Below are 20,597 nucleotides of genomic sequence, written 5' to 3' on the forward strand. Positions count from 1 at the left end.
AAAATCAACACAACAGTATCAATCTGACATTTATCTTTCCAGAAATTTTCCAATGTATTTATACAGATGACTGTGTTACTTTTTAACAGAATGAGATCATATTGAAAATACTATTTTTCAATTTGCTTTTTTATTTAATATGCCTGGAAATCTCTCCATAAACACATGGAAGTCTATATCATTCTTCTTACCTGCTGCGAGTTATGACTGTATTACACCATTCCCCTATCAATGGAAATTCAGGTTACTTCTCCATTCTGGTTAGTGTAAAAACTTTTGTTATTCTTGTTCATGCCTCTCTGTGCATTAGATGTTCAAAAGGGAGGCTAGAGTGGAGACAGTCAAAGAATTTGAGCCAAAAGTGTAAAGGCAGAAAATAGAGAAGATAAAGTTTGAACCTGGTTGTCCACGGTTTCAGCAAATGAGAAAGCGGAAGTCATAATAATATACTAGCAAAGTCTTTAAGTAAGTGTTAGGAGATAATAGGTCCTAGCCCTTGGTTCAAATACTAGATCTGAGAGTAAAAAGTGGGATTGGGTACTTGAAATCTCCGAGTTTTCTGGACTAGAAGAGATCTTGAGGATCATTCAATTCTATACCTAATTTTAGAGAAAGTGAAGCCCTACCTGTAAACTAGAATGTGATTTTGCTTCACACTCTGCTGGGGGGATTAAAAACAAAGTTGAATAGTCACTGTGCTAAATGTTATAGGAAGACCATAAGAAGTGAGAACGACTGGTTCATAAGGAGGTTTCAGTTAAAGAGCATAAATTCTAGCGGACTTAGCACAACTCTGGTGTCCAAGAACCCTTAGGAACTCTATAAATGGGCTGGGGTGTAGGGGACAGTGGAGATGTCCCAAAATTAGAGCTTGGCAGACTATCAAAGTAATGAAGACATTACTGAAAAGCTACTTTTGATTCTTCAAATGGTAAGGAAGAAAGACTCCAATATATTGAGCTACAGCTACTTTCTCTTCAGATTGTTTATAGATAAAATGTTTTAAATAAGCCACACCATCCTTCCTTAAAGTTCTGTGTAACCACAATGTGCTTTTTCCTCCTGGTATGGCATACCTCATCTAGTGATCACAGGGGCCTCTTAAAATGACTGATTTGATACAGCAATACAATCCAGTTACAGTCACACTACAGGGTTTCTGTAGCCTGAGCAAAAATAAACTAGACAAGAGAATTTAAAAAAAAATGTGACCAGGACTTAGCACAATAATGTTTATAGATTAACTTGTTACATTTCCTTAGAAGTCAATGGTAAGTATTTTTCCAAAAGGTACAAGGTCCTAAATATTCAGTAGCATTTAAATTTCAGAATTCACGTGTGTCTGTGTGTGTGTGTGCGCGCGCGCGCATGCACGCACATATACAGCTTTGAGGAATGTGTTTATATTATTTATATACACACAGGCACATATGCCTCCCAAAGTAAATTCTAGTTTTACAGAACCACTTATTATGTATCATTACTTTTATTATTACAGCTATGGCACCATGTATTATAATAATTTTTAGATATTTTACAAAGTCCCAAAGTTTAAAGGAGGTGAGGTTCTAAAGTCATTTTTCCAGCTGTTCTTTCCTTTTTTGTGTGTGTTGGGGGGAGGGGTTGCATGCATTTGCATTTATGTATGTATTTATAAATATGTATGTTGCACATGTATATTAGGAAAATGCCTGGCAAACAACAGAATAATAATAAAGTTTCTAATATGTCTATGATTACTGAACTTAAAACTCATAGAACTCTGAAACTTTTCATGTAGGAAGGGAATTCAGAAATCATCTAGGTCTCTTCCTTTTGCTGCCAAGGAAAGCAAGACTCAAAGAAACCAGACCATTTATATAACATCCACAGCCTACCAGTAGTAGAGATGAAAGGAAAATTATTATCTTCTGACCTCTGGTACAATTCTCACATCAAGATATTACAAACCTACAAAGAAGCTGTATTGGATTTCAGGTATCCTTTTCAAGAAATTAGTTCTGAAACCATGTTTAGTATTAAAATCTATCTTTCTCCATTAGCTTTCCCCAAAATAACAATAAAACAAGAAAGTCATATATTTACAAGCTTATTAAGTTTCTACTTTTCTTGAGTTAGAAAATTTGAGTGTAAGCAACATGTCATGTGTTTATCCAGGACTGTTAATTATTTTCTAAGTCAATTTGTCTTCAAGAACTGGTTAGCAAGTAACCATATTAGAAGACTCTATTCTCACTATTGAATTCTCCTTTAGATCTGTGGTTTTTCCACTAGTAATACCCATGGGACTTTCAATTGGCATTATTCACTAGAAACATACAAAAATATAGATACAAAAGAACTCTGCAAAAGCTAAAATTATCAAACAGATCTGAATTTCTCCATTTTTTTAAAGGTTAAAAAATGGAAGACACTAAAGAAATCTCTTGATGTAGGGGCGCCTGGGTGGCTTAGTCGGTTAAGCATCCGACTTTCGCTTAGGTCATGATCTTGCGGTTCGTGGGTTTGAGCCCCGCGTCGGGCTCTGTGCTGACTGCCAGCTCAGAGCTTGGAGCCTATTTCAGTGTCTGTATCTCCCTCTCTCTCTGACCCTCCCCTGCTCACGCTGTCTCTCTCTCTCTCTCTCCTAGAAATAAATAAAAATATATATAAAAAAAAAAAAAAGAAATCTCTTGATGTAATAAAAAGATTTCTTCCTGATATACCTCTTAACATGCTTTAATTGCCAATATTTCTACAAAAATAGAATTTTCTTTAAATGAAGAAGGTGCTTAAGAAAAAGTACTTGAATTGCAGTTATTATTATTAAACCATTATTTATCAGAGCATTTATATTATACTAAGTACTATCTGTGGCTTTTAGCAAAACAGCATGTTGCCTTAAAGTCTAGTAGAATTCTGAGGTGCCTGGGTGGCTGAGCTGGTTGAGCGTTTGACTCTTGATTTTGGCTCAGGTCATTATCTCACAGTTCATGAGTTCGAGACCTGCCTCAGATTCTGTGCCAGCAGCATAGATCCTGCTTGGGATTCTCTCTCTCCCTCTCTGTCCCACCCCTGCTTGCACTCTCTCTCTCTCTCAAAATAAATAAACATTAAAAAAAAAAAGTCTAGTAGAATTCCGCTGCTATATAATTATTATGAACATCAGTATAAAAGGTATAGTTTTATGGATCAAACATATTCCTTAAAGATGCATATGAAGTAAATGTTTGTATACTGCATCATCTAAAACGTACCAGAAAAGTCAAGTAATTAAACTATTCCCTTTTTCAAATTACAAATTCGTAGTTTGAGAGGAAGTGTTTTCTTAAACAAGTTACAGCGGCACAGAGATACACACTTGGCAATCACTTAGATAAAAAGGTACTACACCTTCACCATGTTATAATATTCACTATGTCAATTATTTAAAGTCTAACAATTATTTATTTTTAGAAATAATTTTAGAGTTTCAAGTTATAACATTTCTGGGCTATTTTTAAGACCTACTGATCTCACCTCCTCCCATCTTATTGGTTGTAGAAGTGATTTCAGTACAGTTTAGGAACTGTAGAGCTGTAATTCTGAGAACACTTGATTTCTAGCATGTAATCCTTGTCTAAGTCCGCCTCTGTCACCTCATGGCCTGGGGGTGGGAGTAGAAAGCTTAACCTTAATGAGCTATTTCTGACAAAGGTCAATACAGAAACTGTGAATCTATCTAGATAGCAATGCAATGACTTCATTGCACAGGCTGCATTTTAGATGTGTAATTTTATCTTGGCTGTGCTTCCTCTATTAACCATAAATTTTATCTTCAAAACCCACCAATTACTTCATCTCTATCTCATATAACATTTAATTCTAACAGGTGCCCATCCCTGCACTCTGACAGCTATTTTTAGTTTGTAGTTTTCAGCATTCCTATCTCTATAAAAATACAGTTAGAATATTCTTTTTTTGCATACAAAAATAAATGCATCAAATATATGTCTCCATGACAAACAGCGATTGTACTCTGCATACTGTTTGATAATGTTAGCATCTACATTCATCTGGTTCTACAGCTTCAATAGAAAAACTCTGTTAAATAAGTATCCACTACTTTCTAATGCATAAATACTTTTTTGTGTTCTATAGTTACTCTCAGTAACTCAGTACTGTAACTGGATTCCTACTATCTAAAGTACAAAGAATAAAATTATCTTATTCAGGACTTTTACATGAATTAAATAAGGGTGTCAGTTCTCCATCTTTAGACTAAAAAAGGGAAGTAGCTTCATTTTATTTGCCTAACCAGAATATCAGATCAGTAGTTCTTTCTTGGTCTCTGGACAATGATATTTCCCCTTCCCTCCACAACTACATTTTTTTAAATTTGTTGTTCAAAGACTAACAAATACAATTAGGTTGTATTTTATTACAGCTTAAAAGAAACTTGCACAACTAGTACAACCTTTCAATGTATTATACATTATGGTCTTAATTCTGTTAAGATTTCACTGTTAAGAGGTTCTTAAAGACCCTTAAAAACACCCTTCTTACATGCGATTGAGCACAAACTTTACTCATTATCAAGTACTCAAACCATATTAGGTAGTAGCACCACATAATTAACATATTGGAAACTTATGTGTTTAATCACAGGTCTTAAGTAACCATAAAGTATTGAGTCATTTGAGTAGTGCCATCAGATGATGTGATATCACTACTTTGTAAGTGCCAAACTATGAGGTCAGTCAACGTTTTAGGACCTTTCCACCAATCAATAATGACTGATACAATGAATGGATGACCACAAAAGTTAGTGAGCTTTTTTAAGTTAGCCATTAGTGAGTGTGAAATGGTATCACATAGTTTTGATTTGCATTTCCCTAATGACCACTGATGTTGAACATCTTTTCAGGTGCTGGCTATTTGTATATTTTCTTTGTAGAAATAGGTATTAAAAAATCTTTTGCCAGTTTTTATATTGGGATGTCTTTTTATTGTTTAGTTGTAAGAGTTCTTTCTATATTCTGGATATAGGACTATTAATGGATATGTTTTACAAGCATTCTCTCCCATTTTGTAATTTGTCTTCATTTTCTTAATGGTATCCTTTGAAGCACAAATGTTCTTAATTTTGATAAAGTTCAAAGTATCTAATTTTTTCTTTGGTTGGTTGTACTTTTGGTGTCATATATAAGAAACCACTGCCTAGCACAAATTCACAAAGATTTACTCTCATGTTCTAATAAAGTTATAGTTCTAGCTCTTAAATTCAGGTCTATGATCCATTTAAGCTACTTTTTATGTATGGTGTGAGGTAACAATCCAACCTCATTATTTTGCATGTAGATATCCAGTTGTGTCAGCTACCATTTGTTGAAAAGACACCAAACTGTCTTGCCTTCTTGGTTGAAAAAATGTCTTTGGCACAACACAAAAGTGAGTGTTTATACTCTGGACTTCATTCCATTGATCTATAAGTCTATTCTTTGGCCAATACCACATGGCCTTGATTATGTAGCTTGGTATTAAGTTTTGAAATTAGGAAGTATGAGTCTTCTAATTTTGTTATTTTCGAGATTGTTTTGCTTATCTGGGTACCTTGCATTTCCATATGAACTTTAAAAGCAGTTGTCAATTCCTGTTAAAAAAGAAGTTGGGATTTTGCATTGAATCTGTAGATCAATACAGACAGTACTGACACTTTAACAATGTTAAGTAGTACTTTTCAGTATCCAAATCTTTTGCCTCCTGGGTTAAATTTATTTCTAGGTATTTCATTCTTTTAGATGCCACTAGAAGTGGAATTACTGTCATAAATTCATTTTCAGACTGATGTACAGAAACACAACTAGTTTTTGCGTGTCAGTCCTGAACTCTGCAACTTTGCTACATTTGTTGACAAGCTCTAATAGTTTTTTTGTATATGTGGATTCCTAAGGATTTTCTATACATAAGACTACAATATCTGCAAGTAAAAATGGTTCTATTACTTCTTGCTTTCCAATCTTGATGACTTTTATTTTTTTCTCACCTAATTTCCCTGGCTAGAACCTCTAGAACAATGTTGAGTAGAAACCATAAGAGCAGACATCTTTGTCTTATTCTTGATCTTAGGGGAAAGCATTTAGTCTTTCACCATTTAGTATGATGTTAATTGTGGGTTTTTCAGAAATGCCCTTTATCAGGCTAAGGAAGTTACTATAAGGTATTTTCATACTGAGATTTACACCTTAGTAATAAACCAAGGCTAGGAAGAGCTTTTGATTAAACTTCCCAAAATTATTAAACCGAATCCCAAACTGTGGACTTCTGATCCAGCAGTCATAGATTTCAAACCTACAATAAAAGTTTAGTTTCACTAACCCCATAACTTGTCTTTAATGCAAGCAAATATCTTTTGGGTACTATTAGTTGAGTTAAAAGTTTCAGTGAAAGTTCTGCCAAACCATCTTGTAATTCATTTTTTCCTCCTAGCAAATGTACATTTTTTAAAAAAAATGTGCACACTATGTATAAAAGTACACATTCTTGGGGGCACCTGGATGGCTCAGTTGGTTAAGCATTCAACTTCGGCTCAGGTCATGATCTCATGGTTTGTGAGTTCAAGCCCCACGTCAGGCTCTGTGCTGACAGCTAGCTCAGAGCCTGGAGTCTGTTTCAGATTCTGTGTCTCCCTCTCTCTCTGACCCTCCCCTGCTCACACTGTCTGTTTCTCTCTCTCAAAAATAAATAAAACATTAAATTAAAAAAAAAAAAGTACACATTCTTGGAGTGCCTGGGTGGTTCAGCTGGTTAAGCCTCCAATTCTTGGGTTCAGCTCAGAACATGATCTCATGGTTTCGTGAGTTGGAGCTCCACATCGGGCTCTGTGCTGGCAACAGGGAGCTTGCTTGGGATTTTCTCCCTCCTTCTCTCTCTGCCCCTGCCCCACACGTGCTCTCTCTCAAAATAAATAAACCTTAAAAATTAAAAAAAAAAAGAAAAGTGTACGTTCTTGGGGCACCTGGCTGGCTCAGTCAGTGGAGCATGCAACTCTTGATCTTGGAGTTGTGAGTTCAAGTCCCATTTTGGGTGTACAGATTACTTAAAAAATAAAATCTTTTTTAAAAAAGTACATATTCTTTTTAAACAAATGTCATACAAGCACCCAAAATAGACAGCTAAAGCCCATCAAGATATGCTTCTCCTTCCACGGAATCCTAAGTAGTCAGGTAATATACTAAGAAACTGCTGCCTTAACCCATGGTCATAAAGACTTAGTCTTCTGTTTTGTTCTAAAATAAAGTATATCAAAACAATCACTCTGCCAAAATATCCATGTCAAATGGAAACTGGATATGTAGACAGTCTAGAAAAAAATATTGTATTCTTTATCATGTACAAATCATTGGGATAAATATAAATAACTGATACATCAAAAATCTTAACACAAAAAAGTTGAAATTACTTATGATTTTCTAGTCTCCAAGTATATATAAATCTTTACCTTGCAAAATGCTTGCCATTTTCAACTCACAGAATGAAAAAAAATGAAAATCTCACAAATGGAGGATGAATTACATCAGGTAAACTATTTCTCTTTAGAAAATTACCTGTCTTTGTCCTAGTGTACTACATAATATCCTAATGAACTAAAAGAATCAATTAGTTCCTGATTCTTTTCTTATAAGCAAGATAAAGTCCTTCATGGTAAAAACCTTTTAAGATGCTCCCAATTAAGAAGAAGTTTCTTAAACTTCTTAAAGTTTTAAAACTTAAGAATTAAGTTTTCCATATATATCCTATAAAATTATTTTACTGTGATAATAAAATTTTATTTTATAATTGTCTTTTTTCACTTAAGCCATTATAATTCAAGTGCATATACTGTTCATGACGGGTACAGTCAATAACACATATAATCATTTTTCATTCAATGAATATTTACTGAATGACTGCTATGTGCTAAGGGTAAATAAAACAAAGTCCCTGCCTTTCTGAAACTTACATTCAATAAAAGAAGTCCCGTAACTCAAACGTAAATAATTCAGACAGATTAAATGTTAAGATGGCAGAAAAGGCAATGGGATAGAGTGACTGGGGAACAATTACTGTTCTCTAAGGAGATGACCGGACAACTAAATAATAATGAAGAGCTAGTAGAGCAAGGGTTTTCCAAGCAGAACAAAGAAGTGCAAAAGCCTTAAGATGAAAATTAACATGGTGGAAAAGAAAGGCAGCAATGTCAACTGGACCACAGGAGACAAGGGGTAGAGTAGAAGGACTTTGTAGGTCATAGATTTTACCTAATTGCAAAAGGAAGCTGTGGAGGACTACAAACTGAAATGACATGATTTGATACGTCCCACGATTTGATGTCCTAGGAACATCACTCTTGCTATGTGAATAATGAAATGTAAGGAAAAATGAATGGTAGCAGTTAACAGAAAATAATATTCTGTTATGCAATGGTGTTGCTTAGTCTTCTCTCTTCGTTTCTGTACCCAATTCCATCACCTGAGTGCTGGTTCCTATATCCTATTACTAGATGAGGTCCTTCAAAAGAATCCAAACTAGTTTCCCTGCTTCTATACCTAGACTGTACTTTTTTTAAATATATAAAAAATTTGATCATACCTATCATTTTGTTTCAAAAGCCTTAAAAACTCACTACTACCAACAAATAAAATCCAAATTCCTTAACATTCAATACCATTCCACAATCAAACACCAAAACACCTTTCTGGCTTCATTTCCTAGTGTTAATTTGATAGACTCTGCTCTTCCATTCAATATGTTCTACTCAGTCTTTCCTTTATAATGTCACCTTTCATTGCTTCTATGGCTATACTTACTCTGACCTCTTTTCCTATTTTTTTCCATAGATTCAAATTCTCTCTTCTTCATGTCTCAGCATACATCCTCCTTCACTATCCAGAGCAGTGACTTTTTCACTATGAGCATAGCATTTTATATCATAACCCAGTATATTCAAGTTTCATAATTCTAAATTTAACTTTACTTCAAGCAATGCACTTTGGTATTTTCTAGTCTTTTCTATTTCTTTTTCAAAATGACGCACTAAATGACTGCATAAGACTACTAGGGGGTTTCAACCTTCAACTTCAAAGACACTTTCAATGCACCTTTCTAGACATGCCCTGGTAACTAAACTAGTTCCTGGTACTGAAAGATGAAACAAATAATTACCAAACTATAATGACCTAAAGCTTTAAGACAGGACCGAGTCAGGATCTTATACTTCATTTTATCCACCACAACGCCACAAACAGTATTTATTAATCATTACTGAAGATTGATATTAAATACAGCTATCATATTTATGATCAGATAGAATCATGGTTAGGACTATTTTTGTGCTTCCATCATCTTGTTTCAAATTGTAGTTATGATGGTCAAAATGGCTAGTTTTCAATAACACTTTGACATACACTTTCTGCCTTCCTACCATACAGGATTACATAACAGTCTTGCATAGTGGGGGGAATAGAGTACTCCATATATGTCATCTGAATCTTTCCCTCAGAAATATGAGAAAGTCTTTATATGGAAGATCCCTATTACTATTCATTGGACCTGCTTCTCTTTTATACTGCTCTGCCAGTATCCTCATTTGGCCCTACTAGATTCCGCCAAATTGCAATAAGGATAAGCCTTTTGTTTCCAAGGAATGACAGCTATCAGGGTTGAAAGGCCTCTCCTGTCTTCAGCACTAAGGTTCTTGACTACTAAAGTTCTGTTAAAGTTGTTGACTCTTTCAATAACATCAGTAGTCTGAATTAAGAAAATGAAAAAGCAATGAAATGATCTAAAATCTGTACTGCATAGTCTTTTCTTTGCTAAGGATACAACTCATAAGATAAGCCAATGGACAACATGAACTTAATTCTTAAATCTCAAAGATTCATGAACTATATACCATGAGAGGATTCATACAGATTCCTGAGGAATGTAGAACATCTAAAGGTACTTTGCTTCCCTTTTACCTCCACCTCTGGAGTCAGTTATAAGCTATTATAGGTCTAGGGGGACAAGGTAAGTATACAAGTAATAAATGCTCTGAACTGTCTAAAGTAGGCTCAATGTAACCATCAAAGTTGTAGGCAGAAATAAGCCCTCAGGATCTATCCAAGAAAACCTGAATCCCTTTAACAGTCTTGAAACTAGTCCACGCTTCCTAGTGGGCTATTTGCATATTAGGGTAATTGTAGGCCGGAGCAAACTACACTGGGCCTGCCAGACCCCAAATGTCAAACGTTAGGCTTTCCTCTGAGATCTGGGTGTATGAAAGTCAACATTTGCTGGCTATTGTCTCAAGGCCAGACCCAGAGCTTCAATAATCTTAGGGCTTTAAGATAAGCATCTGGGGGCACCTGAGTGGCTCAGTTGGTTAAGCGTCTGACTTCAGCTCAGGTCATGATCTCACAGTTTGTGGGTTTGAGCCCCGCATCAGGCTCTGTGCTGACAGCTAAGAGCCTGGAGCCTGCTTTGGATTCTGTGTCTCCCGCTCTCTCTCTGGCCCTCCCCTGCTCATGCTCTGTCTCTCTCTCTCAAAAAATGAACAAACATTTTAAAAAAAATAGTAAGGTAACTATCTGGAATTCCTCTCTTATTCGCTAACACTTTAAAATCATCTATACGAATTCTCACTGCTTTGCCCCAGTAAAAAAAAAAAAAAAAAAAAGACTACCACAGAGCAGCTTTATACGCAAGATTTTAAACCAAGTTAAAAAAAAACAACTCCTGATATAAATATATAACATGTAAAGTGGAAAATTTTCAAGAATATGACTTACTTTAGGAACATTTTCTTAGAATGAAGACAAAATCAAATTACCCTCTTGATAGTGAATTACCTTCCTCACGTAAAAATCACACTCAAAAGCAAATTAAAGGCAAAGTCAAAATTCTATTTAAAGGAAGCCAAAGCTAGGTTAACTTTTTCCTTATTTTATCAAATAAAAATGGTGCCTTGGGGAAAAGAAAGAACTGTTAAATAAAATGGGCTGGGAGGGATGGAGGGGGGTGGAGGGAGGGAGGCTAAAAACATAGTAACAACACAGGCTTAAATTTTAAAAATATTCTTGTGTTGCCTTGTTGCCATTTGGCTAAAATACCTCCCTCCCTTTAAATTACCCTGTGTTTACATATATATATATATATATACACACACATATATATATATACACATATATATATACACACACACACACATATATATACACATATACATATATATACACACACACATATATATAAATATATATATATATTTTTTTTTTTGCTAGATCACAAGCCTCTAACTTTTCATAAGTGGAGTATAGATTATTAAAATGAATTCTTCTTTGGTACTCACCCTCTGATACATTCCACTAAATTTGAAATCTATTCATATTGATAACCACCCCTTTTAAAAACAAATACATCTTGAGGCACCTGGGTGGCTCAGCCAGTTGGGCATCTGACTTCAGCTCAGGTCATGATCTCATGCTTCATGGGTTCGATCCCTGTCTTGGGCTCTGCGCTGACAGCATGGGGGTCTGCTTCGGATCCTCTGTCTTCCTCTCTCTCTGCCCCTCCCTTGCTTGCCAGCTCTCTCCTTCTCTCTCAAAAATAAATTTTTTAAAAACCAAATACATCTTGGAAAGGTTAAGTCTATATTACCTTTCAATTAAGCCTCAAGGAAGAGAGGAAAGAAGAAAGAAAAGAAGGGAAGAAGGGAGAAAGAAGAAGACAATAGAGGATGAAGAAATCATGTCTTGAGTGAGACAGGGTAGGTAATCAGCCAGCGCCTTAGATCTAAGTTAATAAAATGAGAACAAAAAACCTTCACTGGAAACACTAGAGATTACGTATGGTCCAGGAAATCAAAAGCTACACATGTTAACACCAGTGCCACAAACACATACTAGATTAAACAACTCTGGGACATATCAAAGTAATAATATGGGTGATAAAGTTATCAATAAGTCAGAATTGATACATGAAATACATTAAAATTTACTCAAAGGTTTAAAAAGCTCCATTCCAAATAGTTTACTCAAAGAGTCTTTTCACTTCAGTGTTAAAGGCTTTTGCCAGATTTCCCATGAGGGTCTCCCAAGGACTACATTTAGATGTTTACCACTATTCTATTTTTTTTTGAAGTTTATTTATTTATTTTGAGAAACAGCACAAGTGGGGGAGGAACACAGAGAAAGGGAAAGACAGAGAATTCCAAGCAGGCTCTGTGCAGTGCAGAACCCAACGCGGGACTCCAGCACTCGAACCCTGAGACCATGACTTGAGCCGAGATCAAGAGGAGTACATTTAACCAACTGAGCCACTGAGGCACCCCCAGGTGTTTACTAGTATTTTAAAATGTGGCCCAAAATACATTCTCTAATGCTCTAACTTAAAGTACAATGTAAGTTTTTTAAAATCCTCAGAGCTGTCATTTCTTGGTAAAAGTTTTTGCCATGTTTAAACTAACCAGATACGTCCTTTAATACAGAAATACAAGACAGAAAGGTGATTCTTTAATATGAAAAGTTTGCTTTGCCACAAAGCAGTTTTGGACTAGACCACCAAACTTTGCTCCAGTTTTATCCTTCACAAATAGGAAAGCCATCATTTACTACAGATGCATCAAATACTAAGTACTGAGTTTATAAAACTGAACAAAACAGAATTCCTGCCTTTGAGGCTTCAGCAGAAACAGACATATGAACAGGTAATTACAATACTACCTGATTAAGTTTTACAATAGGAGATACAACAGAACAGAGCACTGTGCAAACAAAGTGGTAAAACCCACTAAGTCAGCCTGGAGGACTATGCTAAGTAAGCCTGTTCAAGAAGACTTGACATTTAAATTCATCTACAATGAGGCAGTTAGGTTAGTCAATCTGGAAAGACCCTTTTATTTAAAAAAAAAAAAAAAAAAAGTAGGACAAAAAGTTGAAGGTCATGGAAATCTTTTTTGTCAGAAATGGCTGATGCAGATTATTCCAGTTTGTTTATTAATCTAATCTCTGTATCAAAAACAGAATATTTTGCTCATACAATCTCATCTTCTCTCCCAAGCTACTCCTCATCCTTCATTACTTTTCTTGGTAAATAGTAATACTATCTAAAACTTAACCTTCCATAGTCAACAAATCACCAGTATCTACTGATTCTACTCCATATAGTCTCTTTACCCTACTTCTATCCCTTACATTGGAAGCTTCCAATAACTTCCAAAAGTGTTTTCTTGTCTAAGATCCCTTCTTCACACAACCAATTCTTCACACTATGGCCAAAGTGATTTTCCAAAGCACAAATCTGATCACATGACAACCCAAAATCATTCAACAGCTCCCTACTGCTCTCAGAAGAAACCCAAACTCTGGCTTGCCTCTTGCTACAATCTTTTATACTGTACTCATACTGAACCTCTTATAGTTCCCTCAACACAAAGTACTCACTTACCATCATCTCTAGAGCCTTCTAAGACTCCCTCAAAAGAAAATCAGGTGACTCTTCAAAGAGATTTTTCAGTACCCTCTGCTTCTCCATTACCATACTTACCACACTATACAGTATTTTAGTTACCTGTTTCCCTCAGAAAGCTGTAAGTTCTTTAAAGACAAACGCTATCTCACACATCCTTATATTTCCTATCTAAGGCATTATGCCTACCTGGCAATGACATATAGTTCATGCTTGATAAAGATTTGCTGAATGCATGAATAAATGAACAAATGAACAAACTGCAAAGAGAAATTCAATGACCTACAATCTGTCATAGTATTAGCACACCACGGAAACCTAACCCTATCGTATGCCCATATTCAAGCCATGAGCCTATCACAATTAACCTCTTTTTAGAAACAGAAAGAAAGGCTACGCCATGAACTCAAAATTCAAATGAGCTTAAAAACTTATTGATGTCCTCCAGTTTAGACAGTATAAACTTACTATTTAAGTCATTTTTTGGAAAGAATACATATATATCAGAATCATGATATGCTATACATTTTAAAATAAAATTATAACTACATACGTACTATTATTTTCACAGATAAAACACTGAGTTTGCTTTTTAACAAAAATGAAAGCTGCACTCATCACTGACTCACCGGTTCTTTTCCAGCTCATTGTGTGTAGACCTAAAAGGAAAACAAGGAAAACAAAAAAGTAATTAGCCATTTGTTGCTAAGGCTATAGAAAGGGAGATTAGTTACTGCTATACCACACCCAGTGAATTTCTTTAATAATGCAATATACAGTCAGACTTCCAGAATCTCCCTCATCAAGAAGAAATAGTCTACATTCATCAGAACTATTCATTTGGATACAGTGTCTTTAGTTAACAACTAAATATTCTGAAACTGGTGTTTCACTGTTAACTTTTTTTTTTAATGTTCATTTATTTTTGAAGGGGAAGGAGAGAGAGTGTGAGCAGGGAAGAAACAGAGAGAGGGGGAGACAGGATCCAAAGAGGGCTATGCAGTGACAGCAGTGAGCCCCATGTGGGGGTCAAACTTTCGAACGTGAGGTTATGACCTAAGCCAAAATCAAATGATTAACTGAATGAGCTACCCAGCCACCCCTCAGTTTTCTTAATAAAATTAATGCTAGCACGTTTTCTTATCTACCCCATCCTACATTTTGTTGATTTGTAGATTTTTAAAAATTTTAAGTTTATTTATTTATCTCAGAGATAGAGTGTGTGTATGTATTTGCAGGAGTCAGGGAGAGGCAGAAAGAGGGGGATAGAGAGAGAATCCCAAGCAGGCTCCAGGGGTGACAGCACAGCTGATGCGGGGTCCTCAAACCATGATATCATGACCTGAGCCAAAATCAAGAGTCAGATTTTTAACTAAGCCATCCAGAAGCCCTGATTTGTAGATTTTTAATTCACACATAATCCCCTTTTTGTTTAAAAAGAAAAATGTACTTCTGTGTCCTCTTCCAGCTCTACTTGGTCACTCCTGAACTAGGGAGAAAAAAAGTTTTGGCTAGCACAGAAGCTGAGTAAGGTTTGCGTTACTGCTGAGTGATAACTTTTATTTTTATTTTTTAAGGTGTTTATTCATTTTTTAGGGTGGAAGAAGCAAACAGAGGGGGACAGAGGATCTGAAGCAGGCTCTGGGTGGACAACAGTGAGTGCGATGAGGGGCTTGAACTCACAGACCATGAGATCATGGCCTGAACCAAAGTTAAGATGCTTAACCATCTGAGCCACGAGGTGCCCCAAGAAACACACTTCTAAAAGACTGGGAGGATATACCTCAAAATGCTAACAGTGGTTTTCTTTTTGTGCCTTTTTTTCATTTTGCTCACCAGTATTTGTTTTAATACTTATCATCTAATGAACTATAGTTGTTAACATGTTGTTACTTTAGTTGAACTGCTAAACAGTGTGCTAAACAGTTAACATGCATTATTTCATTTTATCCTCTAAACCACACTTGTTTTATAAACAAGAATACTGAACCTTAGGTCAAGAGACATGCTCTTGTCCCAAGAGTGTAAGTAGCAGCCATGATTTAAACCCAGGTCTTTCTTATTCCAAAATCCAAATCCTTAACTACCTGGTAAAGAGAGGTTAAAGGCAAAGACTCTAAGGCTAGCCTGCCTGGGTTCAAATACTATGGTTTAGTTAAAGTCCCTTCATTTCTCTGTGATCAGTTTCCTCATTTATGAAATAGGAAAAGTAATAGTACTTGCCTCATGTGATTGTTAGGAGGAATAAACAGTTTATACTGAATAACAAAATATAAAAACTCTTGTTAGCTATCATTAGAATTATGTTATACTAGTTCTCTTGAATGAATATATTACTTTTATAATAATTTACCATTAACAAGAATTTTATAGAGTTTAAGTTCCTGTCACAGAAACTAATAATCATTTAATATATTCTGGTTAATGTCAAATGTTTTTAGAATATTACTGATCACTTTAATCTGATTTGTTATTCCAATGGATACATTTCTAAACTTTAGGGGTATCTGGCTAGCTCAGGCAGTTAAGTGTCCAACTCTTGATTTCAGCTGTCTTCCTCTCTCTGTTCCTCCCCTGCTCATGCTCTCTCAAAAAATAAATAATAAATTTTAAAAAATTTTAAGTAAATAACAAACAAACTTTAATAGGAGTGTTGTTGTCAGTCTTATAATTTGTAGAAATTTTACCCACTGAGCCAAAGGTCTTTTGGAGTTACTGTCTCCTATTTACCTTCTGCTTTCTTAACAGTTTCAGAAGATCCAAGTGACACAGATTAAAAAAAAGACTGATGTTCATTTTCAAGAGATAGTCTTAATAAAAGGACTTCTCCCTCAAAGGAGGTTAAAAAAAAATCTTAACGATGCTTCAAGAGTTCAGCCAAATTGCAAGGACATGTACAATTTAGATGGAAGAAATCATAAAAACATATAGAACTTTTAGTTTAACAGAAAGACTTAAAAGAGTTCAAAACCCAACAAAACAAATTATAGCAAAATCTCTATCACTATATAAATATTTATAAAAAGTTTTAAGTTTTTTTGTCAAAGTGAAATCAGTAAGTCAAAAGTGGAAAAAGACATATTTTAAAGAGATTTAAAACAAAAAAATATTGTTCAAAATTTAAATGGGTAATCAATAATGAAATCCCCACCCCCTTACAGTAAGTTTTGGTTTAACTGCATTTATCTGAGAAGAAAACCTAAAACTAGTAAAACAAAAACAATGAAATTAAGTAATAAATGGAAACAATTTAGACAGAAGTAGATTACTTACCATAAACTTACTCTAAACAGTCTAGAGATCCCACATATGGCCATAAATGTAAAAGAATATATACCCAAATACAAAAGAATATATATCCAAAGATAACCAATTGTTGAATTCCAATATTGTATTCAATCTATTATCAAAGCTAGCACCAAAAGAACAATCTGACCCACTGCTGTGAACAAAATTAAAACAGCAGGTTCTTCCCACCTCTCTCAGACTTTTATTTATCTTATTTCTAAAAAAAATATAAAATGACAGCTAAGAGTATGAACTTTTTCATCAAATCGAGAAATGCACATCATATCTAGTTATACCACGAGTAGCATTTAACAATATTTCCAAGCATCAAGAAACAAAAATGATCATGGGTGCACTAATCTTCAACATACTGCCATGCTCTTATAATTTTTAAAAAATCCATCAGTAATACTTCTATTTTCATGGCTTTTTTGCCTGTAATATCAAGTCAACAAATACTCTGTATCTTTAAGACTGTCTTAGACTATAGGGAATCAGAGACCCTCTCTGGTAATTTTAAAACATGTATAGCAATAATTGTAACTCAAGGCAAAATAAATATATGAAGAAAAGTACAACATGTTATGAGAGTTTAAAGTAGGCAGTATTGAGATGCCTGGCTGGGTCCATCAGTTAAGTATCTGACTCTTGATTTTGGCTCAGGTTATGATCTCATTGTTGTGAGATGGAGTCCTGCAACAGGCTCTGTGCTGGGCATGGAGCCTGCTTGAGATTCTATCCCCCCCTCTGGTCCCCTCCCCCAAATAAATAAATAAAATAGGTAGAATTTACTTCCAAATATGGCTATCAGGGTAAACTTCAGAAAAAGGTGGCATTTGGTATGGATCTTAAATGACGAACTATTTGCTACTAGTAGAGGCTGGACCAGGTAGACAAAGGACATAACAAATGGAAAGGAGCATAAGTAAACAAGCAGAGCTGTCCCACAACTATATGGCCAACTAATCTTCAACAAAAGAGGAGAGAATATCCAAGGAAAAAAGACAGTTTCTTCAACAAATGGTGCTGGGAAAAGTGGACAGCAACATGCAAAAGAATGAAACTAGGCAACTGTTTTACACCACACACAAATATAAATTCAAAACGGATGAAAGACCTAAATGTGAGATAGGAAACCATCAAAATCCTAGAGGAAAACCACTCTGGCATTGGCAGAGTAAATTTTTGCATCTCCTGAGGCAAGGGAAACAAAAGCAAAAATAAACTACTGGGATTTCATCAAGATAAAAAGCTTCTGCAGAGCAAAGGCAACAATCTATAAAACTAAAAGGCAACCTTCAGAATGGGAGAAGATATTTGCAAATGAAGTATTTGATAAAGCGTTAGTACCCGAAATATATAAGAAATTTATAAAACTCAACACCCAAAAAAACACATAATCCAGTTAAAAACGGGCAGAAGACATGAATAACCATTTTCCCCACACTCGATCTTAGCCAAAGGGCCAAGAAGCAATGAATAAACATTTTTCCAAAAAGGCATACAGATGGCTAACACATAAATGAAAAGATGTTCAACATCACTCATCATCAGGGACATACAAATCAAAGCTACAATGAGATATCACCTCACACCTGTCAGAATGGCTTAAATTAACAACACAGGAAACAACAGATGTTGGCAAGGATGTGGAGAAAGAAAGAGGAATCCTCTTACACTGTTGGTGGGAATGCAAACGGGTGCAGGCACTCTGGAAAACAGTATAGAGGTTTCTCAAAAAGTTAAAAATAGAACTATCCTATGCTCCAGCAATTTGCACTACTAGGTGTTTACCCAAAGGATACAAAAATACTAATTTGAAGGGACACATGCACCGTGATGTTTATAGCAGCATCACCAACAAAAGCCAAATTATGGAAAGAGCCCAAATGTCCATCGATTGATGAATGGATAAAGAAGTTGTGGTATGAATATATAATGGACATTACTCAGCAATAAAAAAGAATGAAATCTTGCCATTTGCAATGACATGGATGAAGCTAGAGAATATTATGCTAAGCGAAGTAAGTCAGAGAAAGACAAATACCATATGATTTCACTCATGTGGAACTGGAAGAAACAAAATGATGAGCATGGGTGGGAATGTGTGGAAAGAGGGACGCAAACCATAAAAGAACCTCTTAACTATGAGAACAAACAGAGTTGCTGGAGGGGGGCAGGGGGTTAAATGGGTGATGGGCATTAAGGAGGACACTTGTTGAGCACCAGGTGTTTGTTGTACATAAGTGATAAATCACTAAATCCTACACTAGAAACTATTATTACACTTTATGTTAACTGATTTTAAATAAGAACTTGGAAGAAAAACATAAAAATAAAATAATAAAATAAACAAGCAGCACTGTGAAGTCCAAAGTAAAACTAGAAAACAACTACTAACAGGTCACATAGGGGGCACATGCGTGGCTCAGTCAGTTAAGCATCTGACTTCAGCTCAGGTCACGATCTCACACTTTGTGGGTTGGAGCCCCACACTGGGCTCTGTGCTGACAGCTCAGAGCCTGGAGCCTGCTTCAGATTCTGTGTCTCCCTCTCTCTCTGCCCCTCACCTGCTCATGCTCTCTCTCTCTCTCAAAAAACAAAAACAAAAAACAACTAATAGGTCATCAAGACTCATTGTGTTAGAGGAAAAAAGTCCCAAGTCTATTAACTCTATCACTCACACTAGCTGTGTAACTTTAAACAAATTATTTAACCTTTCTAGTTAACAGTTTCCTTGTTTGTAAAACTGGAATAATAACAAATCATTTGGCTGGGTTACTGTGAGAATTAGAGAAAAATATGTGAAGGCATGTAGCCATAAAAAATATTCAGTAAGTATCAGCCACTGCAACTACTCTTATTATTTTTAACAAAACTAAAAATATACTACCTAAAATGATGGAGTATACTACATGGGGCAATAAATCAATAAGTTCACAATACACTCAGAATTAGCCTGGAAATAAACAACCATAATGATGAAAAAATGATACTGAAAGAAAAGATAAGTATTTTGGTCATTTAGTCAGCTGTGAAGACAGTACAAGGTTTAGGTTATGACAGAGAGAAAAATGACTAATTATGTGTACACAAATAATGATCTAAATACTGCTGGCAATAAATGAGTATCACATAATAGAAACAACCTCTTTGCTTCTCTGAGCCTATGTGTCCAAACAAACCCTTCCAATAATTTGCCACTGAAATATTCAATTATGATGAATTCTCTATAAAATTGAGATGTTCTAATAATCCATCAGGTTAGCCCACTTCTCTTCTCTAAATAAAATGCACCTCTGAAAGCAAGCACTAATGAATTGTATGCCTTTCAGATATCCTTACTCTGAATGTTTAACTTTCAAGGACAGAGAAAAGACATTTCTATCATTTTATCACTGAATCACAGGTAATCTTTTTTCACAAATAATATCCCTTTAAGAGAGACATGCTAAAGAATTTCCTATTTGAATGGGAATCATTATCTCAACCAGATCTGTGACTTTTCATGGACTACAACACAGCTCTAATACATAAACTTTTAATTCTTTAGATTGTAGTTTGGTGGCAGTCAATGAAATGAAGCATACGACTGAAACTGAACAAAATAGTACAGTCTGGCTCAAGAGTGGTGCCACTGTGAGGAAAAAATAAAAGCAGCCATTCTCAGAATTAATATTCTCTTTTAGCAAAAGGAAAGATCTATCTTTGTGGAATTGATGAGCCAACCCCAAATTTGTTAACATGTTTTATTTACTTGCTTTGTAATCCTACAGTGCCTAATGGATGTTGCCCTCCACATAATGAAAAGAACACATTCTCTGAAGCCAAACAAATATCTACTAATTGTATCTTAAAACTTG

The 20,597-nt window shown here is 35.3% G+C and overlaps 1 protein-coding gene across 2 annotated transcripts in view; it reads right to left on the reverse strand.

Moving 5' to 3' along the window:
* MXI1 (MAX interactor 1, dimerization protein) overlaps positions 1-20,597 on the reverse strand; it is an 82,099-nt gene that overhangs the window by 23,668 nt on the left and 37,834 nt on the right. For both annotated transcript variants that reach the window (XM_039250715.1, XM_039250716.1), the window contains exon 3: positions 14,076-14,105. In XM_039250715.1, the coding sequence (XP_039106646.1) occupies positions 14,076-14,105 (30 nt within the window). The remainder of the gene's footprint in view (positions 1-14,075; positions 14,106-20,597) is intronic.

The sequence above is a fragment of the Hyaena hyaena genome, unplaced genomic scaffold, assembly GCF_003009895.1.
Source record: "Hyaena hyaena isolate Hyena2069 unplaced genomic scaffold, ASM300989v1 scaffold_379, whole genome shotgun sequence".
Lineage (NCBI taxonomy): Eukaryota > Metazoa > Chordata > Mammalia > Carnivora > Hyaenidae > Hyaena > Hyaena hyaena.